General features: G+C 41.4%; 2 protein-coding genes across 3 annotated transcripts in view; both read left to right on the top strand.

The window, feature by feature from the left end:
- The window catches only part of LOC143182783 (zwei Ig domain protein zig-8), a 48,714-nt gene that overhangs the window by 23,049 nt on the left and 4,687 nt on the right, over positions 1–20,978 (top strand). Inside the window, exons 3-7 of one of the 2 annotated variants that reach the window (XM_076384005.1) lie at positions 15,603–15,813; positions 16,111–16,164; positions 18,922–19,085; positions 19,632–19,788; positions 20,211–20,395. In XM_076384005.1, the coding sequence (XP_076240120.1) occupies positions 15,603–15,813; positions 16,111–16,164; positions 18,922–19,085; positions 19,632–19,788; positions 20,211–20,311 (687 nt within the window). In that variant the 3' untranslated portion in view covers positions 20,312–20,395. Of the gene's footprint in view, positions 1–15,602; positions 15,814–16,110; positions 16,165–18,921; positions 19,086–19,631; positions 19,789–20,210; positions 20,396–20,978 lie in introns of those variants that run through there. The other variant, XM_076384004.1, reaches the window with a different exon arrangement.
- LOC143184156 (uncharacterized) lies at positions 13,094–13,682 on the top strand. The gene is made up of 3 exons (XM_076386188.1): positions 13,094–13,146; positions 13,210–13,325; positions 13,411–13,682. The coding sequence occupies exons 1-3, from the start codon at positions 13,094–13,096 to the stop codon at positions 13,557–13,559; spliced, it is 318 nt and encodes a 105-aa protein (XP_076242303.1). The 3' UTR covers positions 13,560–13,682.

The following is a 20,978-nucleotide window of genomic DNA, read 5'->3' as shown; positions in this document are numbered from 1 at the left end:
CAAAGAAAAGTTTCGAGCGGTTAAAACGAAACAACAGTAGCGTATGTGGTTTACCGAGAGGATTCAAATACACGAACGGAATCGCAAACAGAAGTCGGTTCATTGAACGAAGAAAACTGATCGGTGCTACTCTCGGTGTTGCATCGTATTGTTCTATCGGAATATATGTTTAGAGGGTGCATTCCCATGTTCTCTATCCTCGATTCCTCGAATCCCCCGTCTCGCGGCATTCGTTGCACTATTTCCGATGAGATTGTCGAAAGGACTGGGATAAAGTTATATCGTATTTCCGATTCCCTACGGTTCACCGATATTCCAACTTTTGGTAATTGACGAACCATGGAGAATGTATCGACGCGACGGGACGATATCCTGGCCTGGAAATTTCTCAACTTTTACAAGTATGTCATATATGTACATATTAGCTGGATAAAAGAATCGAGAAGGGCCTGAGCAAAGCGTTCCGCGCAATTCTCTAATGGAACACGTTTTACATGCAAGAGATTTTTCTGTTAAAAAAGTGGATCAACGAGGAAGACGGCGCGGCGCGGCGCGGCGCGGCGCGGCATTGGTTCGATCAAAGAATCGATTCGCGAAGCATTCAAATCCGGATGATCCACCTGTATGACGTTCGTTTATCCTCTCAACGATAAGCCATGGCCGAGCGTCGCCCGTCGTCGCAAAAACGACGTCTTCTCGACCGTCGTATCCCATCGATAGATAGCCTTCTCTTATTCGCTACACAGTTGCAATCTTTTCAACGTCACCAAGATTACTTACCGACCTCGCAAAAAGTTATTGCTTCGCGGATGCATTGGGATCGTCGATTTATTGTACTGCATCATTCTGAAAATTGGAAATGATAATCCTTCATAATGCAGTTATCAAATCAGTTAGTTATTTCTTCCCCTTTCCAACAAAGAATATAGAATATAATGTCTAAATGGCCCTATTCCTCCAAAGAGCCAATGTTCTGTTTCAGGCCATTTTCAAAATGATACGATTGCTATTTCGTTGAAACGATGTTCGCGGCTTCGTGGATTTGCGAATTTGCCTCGTAACAGCAACTCTCGATAACGTCGACGGGCAACGACGCGACGTCCGAACTTTACGCGTAAAGGGATCTTAATTTCAGAGAGTTCAAGTTGAAACACACGAACCAAGGTATCGCATCGTTAATTGCAAAACCTCCATCGGATTTCGATCAGCTACGTGCAATGTCAGTTATGCGTAATACGCTCGATTCGATACGTCTATTGCCCGAACCTTTGTTTTTTTAGGCCTTTGTCAAATGTTACATTTCTAAAATAATTTTTTAATACGAGAAGCTGAGGAAATAATCTAGCTGAACAATTATTTAGATAGTGGTTGCTCAATTTTTATCAGCTATACAGACAGAAAAAAGTATAAATTTTCATTTTATTTTCTTAACGTGGCACACGGATTTTTTCATAATTCCTATGCGGCACGACTTTTCCAAATCCCGAACAGACAGTACACGTACTGGTTGTAAAAGCCATTTTCATTACTCGTTTCATTTTGATACGTTACCATTTATCGTATAAAATCGAATATGTGTAACGTTTACAATTCTACAAATAATTTTATTTCATATTTTTTCTATTCTAATTAAAGAAGACGAAATGCACGTAGAAGCTATTTTTCGTTTCTGTTTTAAATTGTGATATCGTAAGGAAAAAGGAGCTTCGAAAAGAGGCGAAAAAAGCGAACTTGTACTTACTTAATTAACTTTCTTTTAGCTGTTTCCTTGACATTCAAGTTACATCGCAAATTCCATCAAAACTTTCTTCGATTTGCACTTGCGTGATAGTACAGAGATCTCAAACTTCACTCCCGTTGCTTCGATATTGGCTCGCCAAAGGGTAGATAAAGAATCACTGTTTTCAACGTATGCACACCTGTAGGAATGTAGGCATCAGCGGTATTGTGTAAGAGTGACGGTTAGATGAATAGTGAGCGAACATTCCCAAGTGTACCTATATTTCCTTCTTTTGTTAAGGCGAACATTATTCAGACGGAGTTACATTACCGATCATGGGTCTCTTTTCTTGAATTTACGTTTTCGAAGCTAGTGACGTCAATACAGCAGAATCTCTACATGAAAAATTCGTAAATGAACATTAGATTAAGTGTTATGTGTATCGTTTTCCATTTATGGTTGTTAAAGAGATATGGAAATATGAATTTCGATGAAATAAAGAGAGGCTCGTATTCGTCGGTTTATGGCAAATTCATCATCATCGAGAGAACGAGTTAAGCGGCTATCGAATTTCGAACGATGAATAAATGCTTTGGTATATTGTTACACGCGTACGTTACCATTTTTATTCGTATTCTATCAGCATAACAGTAGAACGATTTCAAAGCAACGTTCTTATCTGGAAAAATAATTTCATTAAATCCACTGGCTAACATGTATTTATACATATTGTGTACGTTGTTTTGTAGTATCTGGCACATACAGAAGCAGTTATATTTAATGGTATGTAAATAATAATATTAGGTAGAGGAATAGGAAGCAGGTTTTTTTTGATAGAGGATTCAGAAAGTGCAATGTTGGTAGCTGAGACTATCTACTTACCATTTGAATTTGATTTTATCTCTAAATGAGTGGCTTCTACAGTCCGTAGCTTGATAAGCAGGTTACATATATTTCGTTTAATCATTACAAGTCTTTTCCAGGACGCAGGTGATCGATATTCCTATGACTCTCGGTCTATTATCGTCTTCGATCAGCATAACAATGCGGCCAGAGTTCAGGTTGAGGTGTTACGAAGCGTTCATTGGAAGGCATCTTGTAGTGATCTTGTACCTATTATCGAAACGCGTCTAGAACCTGGTTCGTTCCATCCCCTTTGACTCGCACAATTCTGGGGCATCGTTCTCGGGTAGTCGCCTTTACGGTCAGGTTCATTCCTAATCTTCGCAACATAATTCTAAGGAGACAGTTTAGTATTCGTCGAACGCCTCGAGCATCGTACTCAAAGCGTCTCTCGATGCGCTTCGACCACCGACTCGCGTTGTCTCACGCGTTAATAAACGCCAAGGAAACTTGCTGATCGTCGCTCTCCGAGAATCGTAACCCGGAAACTAGCTGGAACTTCGAAATATCTACCTACATACATACCTCCTGTATTCTAGATTCGTAACTGTTCTCGATTCCCATTCCAGTTGTATTCTATAGCCTCAAGAATCGCAAATTACTCTTGAATATCAATCACAAGGACAATGTCTTATTAAGGAAAAAACGTTTGATTTCTCTTTACGTCAACTTCGATTAAGTTTCATTTCAAATTGAGGCATTTAGACTTGAAATATACGAACGGTATCGCAATCGTAGCTACGTAAACGTTTCAACGCAATTAGTTTTTTCATTGTTTGGACCAACGATCATTTTTCAAAATGTTTCACACCGATATGCAATCATGTGATTAATATTAACAGTGAATAGAAAAATATATGTGTTTGAAATCGCCATTATCGATATTCATACCCGTAATAAAACGTTATCGTCGAGAATAAGTCTCGCTTCGAAGTAGGGTGGTCTCGAAGAAATACGCGAGCAGCATAAGAAGAAGAAGAAGAAGAAGAAGTAGAGGAAGAAGGAGAAGGAGGAGGAGAAGAAGAAGAAGAAGAAGAAGAAGAGGGAGGGACCAAGGGAAAATCGAGCGTAAGGTAGCCTAATCGACTGTGTACCGTTATTGCTATTGTCAGATACGATCGACGAATGCTTGACAGCATGGGGATACGGATCGTAATATCGAACCAAAGCGAAAACAGGGTCAAACTGATGACATCGTTCCTGTTGACGTGCTACTGAGAGATTATTTGAACGAGCAGTCGATCCCGACCTAAATACAACGCCTGCCTGTTGTCTCTCGTTTACAGACTATCGCCAAACTTTTTTCTGTTTATCTACGTAGCTATGGTAGCCTCGTTCGAAAATCTCTTAGGTTGCATAATTTGTTCTCCAGTTAGCGCACATTTCTGAAGTTTGTCGTGAAACAACGTTAGATCTACGCAACCATCGAAAAGTGTTATTCGTTTTCATCTGTGAAGTGAATAGTGGGTAGCAAGCGCGTATCGAAGAAATAAAAAGCGGTTGTCGAAAGCGGTCGATTTACGGCGAGAGTTTCTTTTATCAGATTTCCAGGTACCATTTTCATCAGATGCTCTATATAATGGAAGCATGTTCTGGCAAACGCAGCCCTCCAGAGAAGCTACTGAAAAAGAAAAAGTTGTTGGGTGTATGTGAACCTATCATCGAGCACCATCCAGGCAATACCCGAGAAGCTTTATGAACGATTGGACTCGTATTTCCGACAGAAAGTACATCACCGTGGACGTTTTCACGGCGAAAACAACGAGCGAACGAGTCCGAAGGAAATATGAAAGCTACGCCCGATCGAGCAGCTATATTTCATAACTCATGAGGACGACGTTGCTGAAAAGAATCGTCAAGAGTATCGTTTCTAAGTGGCCCGTGAAATTTTGCCGCGCTACGTATCTCTTTCATTTGCTGTCCTCGCTTCTGTATTTCAACTCTTTCAGAAGTATTTTTTCAAGGTGCTCGCCGCGCGAGCCTGGCAGCCGACCAACAAACTTTTCAAGCTATCGCGATTCTACCGGTATAGTAATGACCTCAACGCTGTGGTCCTTTATGCTCACTCGCTTTTCCTTCTCTGTCCTTCATTTTTTTTAAGCGCCACGATGGCTTTTAAAAGCCATTTCATCGGTAATTTACGTCCGAATCCGGGCTAATTAACTGGAGAATGGTTCGCGTTTGCAAAGGACTTCAAGGCGATTCCTCTTCCTGGCCCGCGATTTCTCACTGCGTGCCTATCATTCGTTTAATTATGCCAGCCCGAGGAAGCTATAAAATATACATAATCAAAGAGAGAAGACCCTCCTTTTTTGCTGTATTCCATCTTAATATTAGCAGGAGAAAATTGATGAACATTCGATTGCGCTTGAAAGTAATAACTCTCGAAGAAGGAAGAAATAAGAGCATTTCGATTCGAGAGAGAGCCGTTTCCAAAGATTTCGATTATACGAGACGGAAAATAAACGTTTCGTTGATCGCGTTACCCGTTCTGGAAGCTGCCGTCGCCTTTCCGCTCAGATGAAAGCTAACGCAAAAACGAAAGAAAGGTTTACGCGGTTTGCAGGGTATTACGCGTAACCCATGCCGATGTAATCCCGATATGTAGCTTCGTGCTTTTCTGAAGCCCGCAAGAAATCTCCGATGAGGATCGGTAAAGGGATCTGCAGGAGATCCGGAGACTTCTTTCATGTATTTTATGTACATATGTACACTTCCACCATTTCTCTCTTCGATGGGTGGTAGGTAATTTTCGCATTATCAAACAAGGCTTTCATTCCATTCCATCGGTGCAAATGGAAGGGAATTTTCATAGTTTACGGATTCTTAGGTCAGCCAAAATTCACGATTATGGTTGGTAAAAGGATCTTTTCCCGATTCCAGTGACTCAACTATGCGCGTATGTCGCTCATGTGTTTATGCTAATTTTGATCTTCGTCAGTGATTTCATGCTCTCTTCAGTGTATACATATATGATCTTTTCTTCCTATTCGAAGACAGCTTTCGTGCAAGCAACGAATAAGAATACAACTAGTTTGGGATAATAATAATGTCTCATGTACAACTTTAACTATTTTCGGCGTTTGATAAAGTTTGCATATGATTGCAAATAATATATGTATCTAGAAATTTGATTAAAGCCGTCGCTGTTCGCTCGACTATGTTAATACATGTTCCTTAATTTAACGCCTTTCAAACTCTATGACACGTAATTTAGCAAACAAGTTTGCAGTTTGAAGTTTCTTGTTCGAAATTCGGTTATTAGGGTTTAATTTCCTTCGGTGAACTCTCGGGCCGGGCGAGCGCGCGCCCGCTCTTTGCGATGCCGTGCTCAGCGTGTATTTATATCTATAGTTTTAAGCTACGTAATAGTACGTGACAATTTGGGCTTGCGAGTTCAAAGAAAACGTATCGTCTGAAAATATTCAACGTAACCTGTAAAATCTAGATTCATTTACTATGCAGGAAAAATAAATCACTCGAGAAAGCATGAGCACGGTCGCTATCGCAACTTCAGGTGACGAAGGATTATCTTCGACCCTTGTTAATGATCAAGCCTATACGTGATCAGTAGAAACGGAAAGTATTAGGTAATCTCGTTGAAAAGGATGGGAAAAAACGGTTTTGGTAGAGACCGGTATCGAATAGCTGGTTCGACGGAAAAACGAAGTTATAAACGAAGCCGGTGTGACTCGAATAAAAATCAGGGGTTGAAGGTGGTTACGGTGTCCCCGCGGCGGAAACCCGGGATGAAAACTCGATCAGCGTCGTCGTGGGTTCCTGTACCGCAGGACGCTGGGGAAAGGGGGGGGGGGACGAAAGTCGCTTCTCGATGGACGAAGGGTATCAACCATCGCAATCTTTTCCCTGGCCGTACACATATACATCAACAGTCAAGATATCGTAGCTGTTGAACAGATGGGGGTGAAAGAGGGTAGACACGGTCCGCGACTTGATTTCAAATGATTCTGGATTTCTAGGAGCGAATAAAGCAGACCAACTTTTCGGGAAAGTGAAATAAATATCTCTGGCACCCTCTCATTCTTTTACAACTCTATCTTGTATCTTTCTATTTTGTTTCCTTAAGAGAGTGCTTCTGGCGGTTGAGTTTTACGTCAGTCAAAAAGATCAACCGGAACGTAGAGAAGCCCAACACAGGGGAGGGAGGGGGGGGAGATTCAGAGGAAGGGAAAATCCCAAGGTAGTCATGATCGATCTTTGCGGTGGTTGGCTATCAGGAAGGCAGAGGCCGCAAGTGCTTTGACCGTTACCTTCCTTCACGTACTCCCATGAATTCGCGTCTTTGAGCTCTAAACTTCCGTTGGATGAATGACCAAACAGGAAATCCGTTAAAAGAAAACGAAACATAATAATATTCTGTAAACTACCCGCTTCTTGTCCTTTTCTTTCTTTGGGGTAATTTCATAAATTTCCACTAGAATATTTGTATCGGTAATGGTCGATTTGAGAAGTCACAGAATGTACAGTACATGCTATCGGGATCGAGGTTTTGAAAGGTGTTGCGGTTTCGAGGGCTCAACGTCAACTGCTGAAGCACGGAAACCTTTCAATTCTACGAAATGTCTTACCATTCTATAAGGAGTCGTTGATATTGTCGATGACAGGATCCAAACAGAATTTGCCCTAAGCGCAATGAGGCTGTTTCGAATCTGTTATTTTCGATCATGAAGGAATTATTGTTCGTCTTTGCCCTTATTTTTAGAAATTCAAAAAAAAAAAAAAAAACATGTCTTTCAAGAGACATGTTCAACTGTGAATGCATCGAAAGTTTGAAAATGTAATAAAATTTTGTATAGAAGCAAGTGTCGTTGTGTCGCGTGTCGAGCGAAAAGCGAAGTCGGCGGTTCATCGATCTTTTTCACGACTGGTATCAGGACGGTATAGTGTGGAGGCGCTACTGACTTTTGCTTTTGTTGGCTCTTCCCGATCTTTTCTTCGGCCCGTCGAAACCAGGTGGTTTTGAAATATCCAATGCAGTAGCGAGATCTCTCTTTTCAGGTTTGGCTCCACCAATACCGAAGAGTTCACCACCTGCGCGAACCCGGCTCGGTATGCAGCGAGTATTCTGTATGAAAGTACTTTTTCCCAGGGCCCGTTTGACCGGCGCCGAAGTTTCAAATGAGTTTCCTTTGAAATTTAACTCTCGCTAGCAGCTTGAAAGCACCGACTCGTGAGTTACCAGATCCACGTGTCTGTAGAAACTCCATGGTAGAGGATGGCTCGAATGTAGAATTGAAAGTTTATTCGCTAGTTTTACACTCGATACAGAGATAAAAGCGTTTTTCTAAGCAGATAAAAGGTAAAGATAGTGTTTACTCTTTTTTTCTTTTATTTCCATCTTCATTAAAAGTCCCGAGAAAGATGACAGAAAGCGAATTCTCGATCGTGACAGCTAAGTGGATAACGTCGAATAAGCAGCCAGCGTGGGAATTAAGGAACAGGAAGTAGAAGATGAGAGAGGATGCAATATCCTGTGCTTGAAGTGAACGCTCTGATTCAACGGGATCTTCTTCCAGATCATCCCAGCGTTCATTATCTGATAATTATTAAATAATCCTCTTTCATCATAATAGTACAGAACAAACGATGAAATTCGCATATACATAGGTACTTGTATTTCGCAACGTTTGCTACCACCGACGTTCTGTAGCTCTCTCAAGGAACCGTTGCTCTGTTATTTCACATTATGTTATGAAATATTCAAACTTGTCATTCAAACTTCGAACTTTTTTTATAAATCGATAGAATTGAACAAGTTGCAGACTTTTAAGGAAACTAATTTTAAGGAAATAGGCGAAAGAAGAGATAGTGGTTAATGCGGATGCACGATGAAGAAAGTTAAACGTGGTGTTTGTTGGAAGTGGAACGAAATAATGATAGACCGACGTAATCGTGTTCCTGGATCACAACGAACCCTGATAGAACTCGATACTATGTTAAGCGTTAAAGTAGCTCGAGGTAGTAGCGAATTACATGCACCGTGCAGGTCAATGCATTAAGCCGAGTTCGAAGCTCCGTGTAAATTTTAAATGAAGATGGGACGGAGTTACTCTAAGTCAGGTTTACTGGACTTAACCAGAGAATTTAGCTCGCGATAATTAACGACGAAGTCACTCTTTCCAAGTGGACACTTCTTCCGATGTGAGAGTATGGTACCTTGTCGTGATATGTTTCATTACTGCCTCGTTCCATCATTTTGTCAATATTTATTCCCATAATTGCTGGTCATTTAGTTCAAGGTTTGACATTTCATTTCATTCCCGCCCTCTAACATAGAGTTATGTATTTGACACGTCACAGGTAGTATATTATTGAACCGAAGTTAATTGAGAGAGATCGATAATCGTAATTGATACTAATAATCGGTATTCGGTAATAAATCTTGATTGAACACAATGGATGGGCTATGGAGATTGTGCCTATCGGAAACAATGAGTATCTGATATGGAATTGTCGAAAAAGTACAGTGGGAGAAAAAACGAGCCTGTTGTTCCGAATTCAGAGAATTCAACAGGGGATCGAGTCTTTCAGTGTCACAGGATGGAACCATCAACGGTTCAGTATTGTATAAAACGCTATTGGTACAACCAACGAGCACTTACCAGCCGGGCAGAAAAATTGTAGCCTATTCCCAGTGAAAACGTTAAAAGCGCAGAAAATAAAAATTTATAGTTCCAGGGGCCGGATTATTCTCTGGTCTATCTGCTATTTTCGTCGACTCGTCGAAATTGTGTTCCGTTATAAAAACACCCTCGCAAATGAAACGCAAATATCGTTCTCATTATTTAAAGATATTACGCCGTTTCATCTATCCAAATCGTGACGTCCTGTTGATTAATGACGTGTAACTTTGTCCGATGAATTACGTCTGCGTTGTTTACGTTTCGTTTTGTTAACAGTGCCAGGATAAAGCCGACTCTTAGCGCTACCTCTCTTTTTCATAGACTTTATAGAAAAACAGAGAACTAACTTTTGAAATTTACAATGAATGTGTACGAAACGAGCAGCTGCTCGCACTCTACGTGAAACCATGTTTTCTGAATTTGTTCGACGAAATAGTAAACTGGTAATTACTATTCTTTACATAAACTCATGTGATTTCCAGCACAGAAGATAAGCTTATATATGAACTTGATGCTACGTATACATATTTTTTCTCATTTTTCCCCGCTACTTTGCATCTCATTCGATGTACCACACGATGTATCCATATTCTCGTTTCAAGTACGTAGAAGCAACACTCATAACTAAAGCTGTTTGTAAACCTTTCAATGAAACCGTAACAGAATTTTTGACGGAGTTTCGTACTTGCTTATCGAAACTGGAAAAAATAGTTTTATATAACTTTTCTCTCTATAATTATATATAATTTCTCTCGTGTTTTTTCGATCTGTTTCGTTCTGCCGATCTCATTTTTATCTCATATTCATTACCCTTGTTTCTACTTATATTTCACTTCCTCGATTACATCATGCAAAAGATTCTTTTTCCTTTTCTCCCCTCATTCTCGCCTTGTGTACATATTCTATTCTCGTTTCATTTTCTGTGTATCTACAGATGCAACTTTGATGCGGTAGAAAGACACCTTTGATCACTAACGAAGTTAGTTCGCTAAGAAATTCTGTCGACGGTTAAACTGTGTTCATACTCCACCTTTTCTACATTCGTCTTTCTTACCCTTCGTGTTACTTTTCTCATCTTCCAGTACGAGAGGAAAACACGAAACCGTAAGATTTCTTTCGCAAATAGATTGCAATACTGGAAACGAGGCGAATATGTTACTTTTTATTTATCAAACCATTCATGATAGACCTTTGCCCTATTTCAGTCGTCTCTTTTGTATTAGAAGCAATTCTAAATTGTGATTGCACATATCCATAGACTGAAAATGAATAGAAAAACTGAAACGGGAAAGAGCATTTTCCACTTTATTCTGTTTTCACAATATTTAACAAGGTATACTTTACCATACAATTTATGAGAATTCTTATGAAAATACTCGGTCTGGAGCTTCTATGATTTCAGTTAGTTTCAACTACCGTCAGTCGGTTTGTTTAGTTACAGGAGAAAATGTATAGAATATATTTTTGCGAAAGAATTAGGCGAGAATCAAGGAAAAACAAACTGAAGGAAATAAATCTATAAGATGCAAATGAGAGGTGCGTTTAATAGATTCAATAGAGTTTCCAGCCTTATTGTTTAATTACGCGTTCTATATTGCGCATTATTATCATTCCAGAAATACCCTGTCCACGGAAGCTTGTTTCTATCCTTCAGCAATATGGAGGAAGTTAATTGAATCGGAACGCTATACGAGAAATCGTAATTCGATGTTCTCTGAACGGTCGAGTCGATGTACTCCGTGATAACTTCCAGTTAGGCGATATGTACTCCTATTGTATGCAACAAAGGGAGACGTGACAAAGCCTGCGGGGATATGAGTTTCGGTCCTCATACATCTAGGGAGTGACTATTATAAGTAGATTAGATTGGAAAAAATCCTATTAAAATACGTATAAGTAATAAACGGGAGTTTTCTGTATTAAATAGTTTTTCCAGCTGCAATAAGGTTTTACCTGTTAAAGTGTCGCGTCGCATCGTCATGATAAAGAACGAATTTGGCCTCGTTTCTCTGACGAGTTCGTTTCCTTTCTTTTTCTCCGTGGTCAGTTTTCTCACTTTCGCGATCCGTCGGATATAACAAATGACTTTGGCTTTTTTTGAAGTTACGCTGGGAGTTGGAGGCACACGGTTAATCGAACGGCATTATTGTTTCGGTCGATGCAACGTGTAGCATGAGGAAAGTAATCGATGAAAGCTCAGTGACCTGGGATCAATGTTGGTCACCGATTAGCTTAGGTTAGTCGAGATCAGGTTTACGCCGCGCTTACATTTCCCGCCTAACACGTGGGTGATGCTGTTACATTGTATGTTCATAGAAGCTCTATAGGGTATCTTATACGTTTAGTTGCATTTAGTCGAATGCAGTGGCGCTAAAATAGCTCCTTACACTGACTTAAGCGTAGTAACACATTATTTAAATTATCTTGTGTTTCGTGCTTGGCTGAGGAAGCAAATTCTTTATGCCTAATAATCGATAAATCGTGAAACAATGATTCGGAGTTGATCGATTTTAAAAGTATTGCTGTTGTCGTAAGGTTTAAAAAAATCACAAACGAGCTGCCCTCCTATGTCATTTAATCCACTTCGATGGATAGATGGATCGTGCATGCTATCCCTCGGTCCCTCGCACAGTTTTTTGCTAACGATATTCGACTTTCCTCGATAAACGAAATCGGATTAAAAAACGGACTGCACACATTTTCGTATTGGTGGATGGACAAAAATTCTCCATATCCTTCTGTATATTGCGCTAATGTTCCTATAGTGAATTCTAATTCTATCTAACAGTAAGTGTTTCACTTTTTGAGATGATAAATGAAACATTTATTATACGAAGAGGATCTTTCCAGAGACGTTGAAGAAATATTTATTCTCGAAAAGATTGGGAATACCTACGATTATTAGGAGATTAAAACTGAACTGAACAGAATGAATCGATGGTCGTGATCGATTAACGAATGAAAAATAGCAGTTCTGTAAGTATTTTTGGGCAGAAAATTACGTTTCAAGGAATTATTTGTTCGATAAAAAGTTGTAGGAAGATGTAAATTTGACTGTGGAGCGATGCGGTACGATTCCAAAGCGACAAGAATAATTAGTACGGCACAGCGCGGCACGGTCGCGGCGTGCTGGTGCAAAAGTCAGTTTATAAATTATTCCTATCGTTACTACGTCAGAAGAAGTATATAATTTTGATGAAAAACGATAATTTCTAAAATACTAAGTGCAATACTAAGTGTAGGAAAAAAGGTAACAGAAGATGGAGTCGATTGGAAAATTCGTTGAAGTGTCAGACAGTTGAAGTATAGGACGATGCTCGATGAAAGAAGATTTTGATGAAGAAATGAATTGGTTGTAAAAATGCCGTGAAAAGAAATTGAAAATTTGTCAGGTTGGTTGCGTCGACACGGAAGCGCCTAATTTAAGAAACATTGGAGAAAGAACGGTGTCGCGTGTAGAGGTGGCCGGTTGGCGAAAGCGAGCGTCGGAATGGCGCTCGAGGCGGACGCGCTGAACGAGCAGCGAGGCTCGTAAGGTTGCGGCGCAACGACTTGGTAGCAGTTGCATTTTTATCCGGCAAACTGTGTCGACGCAGCAGATGAAAGCGGTTATGCCGGTTCCGTATATTGCCATCCTTTTGTCTCCCACTCGCGCGAGAGACGGACCCCGTATGCCTTTTTCCGCCTTTTCCGTCTTTTCCGTTCTCGTTCCTCTCCCCCGCGACCTCAAAGCCCGTTCTATTTCGGTGGTAAACTGGCATACGACCAAATGCCGTGATACACCGGTCCTCCCGCCACACCGTACATTCTTCTCACCCCTAATGTTATGACCTTCGCCGTAACGCCGTCGACCATTACGCTCCGCCGTGTGCCGCTTACGTTATTATTGTATAAATCAGCCACACGCGGCGCCGGATTCTCTTCTCGTTACATTTGACACAGATATGCCGCGCATTCTCCTAGACTTGCAGCTCCACCTTTTCTACACCAGCCAGACAACAAGGTACAATGCCGAAACCCACGCAACGACGATTCATCGCGGAAGGAGATACAGAGAGGTATGCATTTCGCTCAGCCTCGTCGCCTCGATTTAATTACCGATTAATCCGAATTCCTTTGCTTTTCGTTGAATAATATCAACAGGAACGAATTCGTATCGGCATTGTTGTTTTTACGACGACGATAAATCGAAGACTGCCGGAATGTATGGGACCCAAGGACTAGTATTTCTTTTTCTCACCAATGGGTTATTGCTGCCCTCCCCTCGCCCTGAACTGGCTTCGACTTCGTAAGCTGGATATTACGACATTATTAAAAATCGCGGGACCGGATGCGAAACGATCGCAATTTAGATCTCACGTCTTTACCAACGCTTCAGCGAGCCCTCGATACGTTCTTCCAACAAATCATCTCGAACCGAGATCGTTTCTTTTCTCCCACTTTGCTCCACGCTTTCGTCGAACGACCAATGGGAAAATAGCAACTGGATGCAGATCGGAAATGACTGCAGTTCGATAACCGGATATCTAATATCCCACCGTTTGGCCCGTCGAACGGCGAAAAATACGAGCGATCCGATAAGCCGATGTCCACTGACCATATTCGACTGACTGCGAACTATTCTCCCTTCATTCGTTGATCCTCTCTTAAATGGCATCACAACTATGTATGCATATCCTTCGAGTCATGGGAAATATTAATTATGACGAGAAAGGTGGCACGGCTTGTTAAGAGTCGTTGCTGTTACATGCTCCTACCACCTCTCTAATAGTAGCTACTGTAAATCTTTGGTCTCTGCAGAACGAAGTTTTCAAACGGAATGGGTTATTAGAGAGAATCGCACATCCAGAGAGTAGTTTTAAGTATTGATTCCTTTAAAATGTCGTTTCGTCGAAACAGGGACGAGATCAATATTAGCGCGCACTGTCCTCGGTTAGATGTTTACTCTTAGTACTTGTGCGTTCATTTATTTATCTATCTACGTTTCAAGAAATTCTCTCGAATTGCAGAAAGTAATAGAAATTACTTAAGGAGGAAAGTAATTTAGTTACCTTCGGAGAGAAGAAGAGAAACACAGTGGTGCCTTGATCAAAGCTAAAATACATTTGCCAAAGGTACAACTAATATCTTGAAGCGAACTACATCAAGAGAATTAAGGTCGAATTTCTTCCTCGGAAGGATGCGAAGGAGGAGAAAACTCATAAGAATTGATGAATTGGACAACACGATCCGGGAAATAATTCGGGAGTTGGGAAACTCGTGAATTTAACTGAGTAATCAGTAAACTCCTCCTACCCGCCTCTTTTGGTACCTACATAAACCTTGAGTTTATCTAGGGCATTAATTATTTAGCTCGGAGCAATAAGATATGTTAAGGGTACCTCTAACTATGGAACGCAGATCCGTTGCTTGTGCTCATTGCTGCATTTTATTAATGCAGCTTGCCAGTGACATAAGAAAATCGCAATTTTATTCTCGCTACAAGAAAGAATAGTTGTGCCGTATATTAAGTTGCTTACAGTTGATATATCACGCGATAAAAACAGCTCTCTGCTCCCGTGGTATGATTTTTCGTGTCGAATAAAATTACAGCTATATAAATATCGGTCTGCTCTTCTTTGCGTTCGATAAATGGAATTCACATTTCCTCGACGTGGAGTTTTCAAACGTTTCCTCTCTTCCCCACCCCTCGACCGTGCGCGCGCGCGCACGCGCCTTCTCTTCTTTTCACCCGTCCAAGTAATGGAGATTTTCGCGCGTCGCTCCATTAAATTCCACCTTTATCTTCTTCCCTTTTCCTCTTTATCCGAACTTTCTCTTAACAGTCACTATTCTTTATCTCGGTCATAGGGTAACGACGTCGTAACATGTTACTATGTTATGTATTACGTTCCTCGTAACACGAGTGCAAAGTAGTGAGCCGGGAAGGAAATAAGTCGTAACAGAGCGCTGATTTACGGGCCGCAAGTGTGCATTCCTCTCGAGCTTCAGTTTTAAGGGGTAGACCGCATTTGTAGCCGTACATTTCGAACGAGCCTAAATAACGTTATGCTGACGAATGCGCGTCATTAGTGCAGAAACTTTTACTCTTCGTGCCAAAGTAGCTCCGTGTTGGATAGTGATAGCGGCGTTTTTTCCTGTAGAGTAGGGGGTCAAATAAAGTTTCCCCCAAAAATGTAGAGTAAAGTACCTACCCTTTCGACCCGGTCGATACGAAATGCGAATTATAGTCGTATGATGATGCATAACACGGTAAGTTTCATTATTTGAGGCGTTACTAGTTTGCAGTAATTTCATTTTGTTGCAATGTCAACGTCGAATTTCTCTGGTTCCAGGTGTCCTGGATGAGAAGCAAGGACCTTCATATTCTCACATCGGCAGACACACTGTTTAGCTCGGACACGAGGTTTGCACCTCAGCACACATCAGGAAGCGATGCATGGACCCTTAGACTGGACAATGCCCGAAAGGCTGACTCGGGCAAGTACGAATGCCAGGTGAATACCGAGCCCAAGATGATGTACGCTGTACAGCTCTCTGTACGAGGTAATTACAACTTCTCTTCCCCTCTTTATTTAAATCTGCCCACTAAATTGAATTGGCCTTAACTAGTTCTCGTTAAATAACGTTAGTATTCGCTATTTGCACAAAGAATCTAGTGTATGTACATACAAAATGAATTCTTAGTTGATGAAAGTGTCAATAGTCCTATTATAATAATTTGATTGATAATTAAAAAGTGGCATATTATTTCTTTCCTATTATTCACCTCCGATTTACTTTGTGATCGTGTATGACAAATTAGGTTACATTTTGATGACCAACCTGCATTTTTGCTTTTAGAGTCTGACAAGCCGGAGGGTTACGACGAACCGCATTCTCAGCAGACGCGTATAAGTAAGTGTGCATCATGGAGAGGAAAACTTATTTTTAGACAGATCTGTGTAGTACGTCGGCACCAGTGATTTCTTAGCTTCATTGTAGCTCAAACTGAAACAGATTCGCGATGAATACAATTTCTCCTTCGATGAGATGAGTACATGAAAGATTAATAAGAACTTGAAAGAAAATTATACGTAGGATTTAAAATTACGACGATTTGATAGAGTTCTTTCACGTAAATATGGGAGTCGAGCAGTTTTTCAAGTAGATACAGTTTGTAATTCGTACGTACGCTTATACGAGCACCATTAGAACGGACATTTGTATCTGTTTGCTTGTGTTTGTTGGCGCACGGTTGCACGGGAACTTTTAGACAAGCAAATTATTAGATATTTCTGTTGTTCTCTGCGATATTCTGTAGGAAAGGTTCGCAGATATATCAGGGGAAACTTTGTTACTAGATTTGCATATTCCAAACGCGTAGGAGGTATTCAGTCGCTCTCAGAGCGATACTTAAATTTCTGTTCGCAAATTTAGAATCGCTATCGTGTAGATGGCTAGAAAATTGCGAGACCGATGGGAATTCTTCAAGTGATATCGAACTCGAATGTATCCGTAGCCATTCGGTGGTGTGAAAGAAACGATATTGCATCAATTTTCAAAAATCAATTGCCAATTTACAATTTATGTGTGAATAACTGATAGTAGCGGAGTTTAATGTTTTTTTTTTGCGGCAAACACGAGGATGTTGCGACGCATTTTTATATATCGTTATCTCGTTAAAAAATCATTCGACGGACGTTTTTTATTTCTTTACCAGACTCAGTCGACATCAATCACTTAAAGATAAGTGCGCTTCTTTGCTGGCTTTGACGGCCGGGATCTGTCGTCGATTCTTCTTTCAACGTCCTGCTAGACGCTTCATAATTCTTTCCAAGTTCCATCGTTTCATTCCTTGGGACGTGAGATTTCTGAACCTTTTCTTTATTACTTTCAGCTTGTCAGAAATTCTCTTCTTTCCTCGTCGAACAGTCGTGGAATCACTGTCACACGTACAGAGAAAAATTGCCTTTGATTCTTTATTTTTCTTAACAAGTAACAGTTATCGATAATAATTTAAGGTAAAGATGATTAAACGACGTAACAATAATTGGAAGAGTTTTCACAGTGAAACGAAAGAAGTGCAAAGAAAAGAAAAATGGTTGAAAGACAGGCTGCTGCACTGTATACAGTAATAACGGCATATCGTAATATTTTGTTGAGGAGAAATGCAGTTCCCTGGGGATTAATTCAAGTCTAATAGGATTATCTTTAATCTGAGGAGTCCTGGGAAACCTCCTCTGCCCTTGCGTCTTTTTCCTCGTCACCTAACTGCATGGTTATAACTGCACCTCCGACCGCTCAGTAAAGAGAACGTAGCGGTAAATGAGTCTCAACCCTGGTCCATAATTCTGAATAATATACATTTGTTCCAGCATTATCGTAGCATGTGTCATGGGACGTACGGTGCCAGCGCTCCTCGACTTCATTGTTTTTCTCTTTCGCTTCTAATGAATTATAAGGGCGTACATCGTCGGTGTACTGCGAACGAGGCAGTCCTCTTGTTTGTTTGCACTTGAAACTCCAATTTCCGGAGACGGATCTCTCAACCTAGAGCAATCACCGACGAACCGTCTCCTTCCACCTTTTCGCACTTTTTCTCGTCGCCTGCCTCTTTTTCTCCGTCTTGTGCATAGAGGTTAGAGAAATAGGTCGCGTTTTAATATCGATAGCGGCAAGACTTAACACGTGACTTTCGTTAAGTACATCATAATTGTGATCTGATTGACGTCGACTCCTCTAACTCTCTTGGAGCAGGTCTATAGCTAGTTTTATTACTTTGCTTACAACGGTTCTTGCGATTGCGTTAAAACGTTACTATAATTTATTTTACCTGGAATGTTAATAGCTCCAGCTAACGGAAAGGGAGGTCACATTTTCTGATTTTAAGCGCGAATTGGAGCAGGGGCGGCATGATTCCGTGACGGCACGCATATTAGGCGAGTGCTTGGCCTAACCCTCTACATTGAAATGTAAAAACTTGACGGTACGTCTCAGAGAGAGTTTCACTATTTTCATCGTGTTCATTTTCGCTACTTCAGCCTGAAATACTTTACTTTGGCCTTCTTGGTCGCGTTCGCGTTAATTAAAATTATTGCGTAACGTGAAATTAGAGCTACTTCCTTCTCTCGCACGCTGCATTTGTTCTTCATTAGGATGGTAAAGCCGAGAACGGATTCCATCAATTACGAAGCGTTCGCGATATGTCATACCGGTTGATGCTGTCAATTAAAAAGTTAGGGAAAGTTCGTTGCGGTGAACGGTAGATCGTTCCCAGGACTTCTTCAACTTCTGCCGGCAATATTTCTACTGGTGAGCGTAATTAATTCGCCTCGAGGGGTGTTTTAATCAACAAAACTGAGGAAGGAAACCCAGTTTCTTAATGAAGTCATCCAGAGGAATCAAGGAATCTGTTTCACCTTCGTCAGATTGATTCATGGAATTTCATCTACTTTTCTTCTACATCCATCAACGAATCCGCTTCTGAAACTACGGAACATGTAACGAACTGACTTTTTTCATCAAAAAGGTCTAAGTTTGTCATTCAGAATTAAAAGTGCATAATGAAGTTAACAAGCACGGTATTCACCAAGAGATGACTTCACGTTACCTTAAAGCCGCATAATAGCTTCGATAAATGCCGTACGATATTTGTCCGTACATGGGTTGCAGGTTACGAGAGCACAGCACCAGTGGCGGCCATAATGGGTCCTCGGGAGCAGAGGGTGTCATCGGGGTCGACGATCACCTTGAGATGCGTCATATTGTCTCCGTATCAGACTCGGCCCATCAGGGGCGTGCAATGGCTTCGGGATAATAAACTTCTAACATTCCAGGTAACATCATTTTCTTGTCTTGCGCAACTTTGTCAGGTGGATATACTTTGCTAGATTTTTTCAGAGTGGGTAATACTTGTTTCTAGATCAATCGTTCGGTGCCTTTTCTTTCGGGAAATACATTTTTACGCGTATAAAGAAGCTACAAAATCTGGAGGTATAACTGTGATATATCGGAAAGAAAATAATGATCGAGTAGATTGCAATTGGTTCATATTGCGGATAGAAAGTACTTCAATTATAACTGAAATCGTAATAGTGACCGGATGCTCATTTAACCGAAAAGCTTTTCGCAATTCATCTTGTTGAATTTGCTACAAAATTACACACCACCATTTCGAGAGATTTATTTAATTTTTCGTTCTGCTATATTTGCAACGGAATATTCTTGCGATCGCACACCGTGAACCAATGTCGACGTAATGTATATTTTACGAATCCAGCGGTATTAATTGTAAACACACGCGTTACACACTGAGTGAAAAACGCCTCAATGGTTGTCCAATGTTCCGCTGAATTGTACCTTGCATTATAATGTATTTATAGGCGGCCCGAGGGGGTATAAACGTGGAAACGGAAAGGGGCGCAGCTCGGACAATCTCTGAATTGACTTTGGCGGCGGTCACACCAAACGATGTTGGAAAATATTCCTGCAGACCGACGGAGGGACGGATGGATACAGTCATGCTGATCGTTGAGCCTGGTTTGTTTCAACATCTTTTTCCCTGTTCCACTATTGTTACCATTCCCAACCCACAATCCATCATTTCATAACTCTTGTTTTTCGTATTACTTCGGTTCGTAGAGTTACCCCTTCGTATGTTTTATACCTACTCGTATACGTAGTGACGTCAAAAGAAAACGATGTTTAGGGTTTCCGTAATGGCAAACATTAATAAGTACTATTCGCTTGTTTGCAACTACATAAATTATTTTCGCAACGCTGCCGCGCCGTTTAGGCAAGGTTAGCAAAAGGGAAAAGAGCAGGATCGGAACCGGATAGAGGACGAAGAAGGAAAGGCAGAGAAGGTATCTTCATGATCTAAAGTCGCGCTTTAGGATTACTCGAAACACTTTAAAGTTTTAAGGAGGCAGCGGTATTTCACAGCGGAACTATTTGTCTAGCTCAGCTCGTTGGTTTGCCACGGACTTCGTTTCGGGTCGCAAGAAAGAGAGGGTATCCAGAGGAAAAGAAGGGGATGTGCATGTGTTCGGCCAAGAAATAAAGAAAGAAAAGAGAGAGGGTGGGAGATGTGGGATTGGGCGAAGAGAAAGAGGGATAGAGGTTAGAGAAGGAGACGCGTAAGCACACTTGCATGCGGAATTCACAGGCAGTAGTCTCTATTATCGTGAATTTTCCTTCGGAAGTTATTGCGAGGAAGCGCGACGTCGCATTTTTCCCGGACCACTGCCGCCCAGCGTCGCCCACCGTCGCCACCGCCGCCCACCGCCGCCCACCGACGGCCACCGCCGCCCACCGACGCCCACCGACGCCCACCGACGCCCACCGACACCCACCGACGCCCACCGACGCTCCATATACGCGTATACACACGTACCCGCTACCCTATTCTTTTCCTCTTGTCCCGTATACAGGCGGCGGAACGCGTCGTAAATCACAACTTCGCCGACTCGTTTCGTAGTCTCACAGATTGCGAATTTACGCGGTTTATAGGGAAAGCTCGAGGAGCCGCCCCTTATTGCTCCAACCGATTTCTTCGCACGAGGACACCGCGACAATAGAATCTAAAAGTCTCGAGTCCTTATTTCTCGATTCATCGATCGTCCCAACTCGTAAATGGAATGGTAATTGTTCAAAAAAATACGTAAACTGACCAATCGTGGCACACATTGAAAGGTCGAAATTTCGGATAACGATGCGCCGCGCCGGCG

Source organism: Calliopsis andreniformis, chromosome 9 (assembly GCF_051401765.1).
Source record: "Calliopsis andreniformis isolate RMS-2024a chromosome 9, iyCalAndr_principal, whole genome shotgun sequence".
Lineage (NCBI taxonomy): Eukaryota > Metazoa > Arthropoda > Insecta > Hymenoptera > Andrenidae > Calliopsis > Calliopsis andreniformis.
The sequence above is the reverse complement of the archived record's forward strand: the minus strand, read 5'-3'. Positions and strand labels throughout refer to the sequence as shown.

Bases quoted from the DNA above. Each gene is read 5' to 3' on its own strand.
- LOC143184156 (XM_076386188.1), top strand. From the start codon at position 13,094: ATGACCTTCGCCGTAACGCCGTCGACCATTACGCTCCGCCGTGTGCCG. The intron at 13,147-13,209 runs GTTATTATTGTA...CATTTGACACAG, and splicing joins CTCCGCCGTGTGCCGCTTAC to ATATGCCGCGCATTCTCCTA. The intron at 13,326-13,410 runs GTATGCATTTCG...TAATATCAACAG, and splicing joins GCGGAAGGAGATACAGAGAG to GAACGAATTCGTATCGGCAT.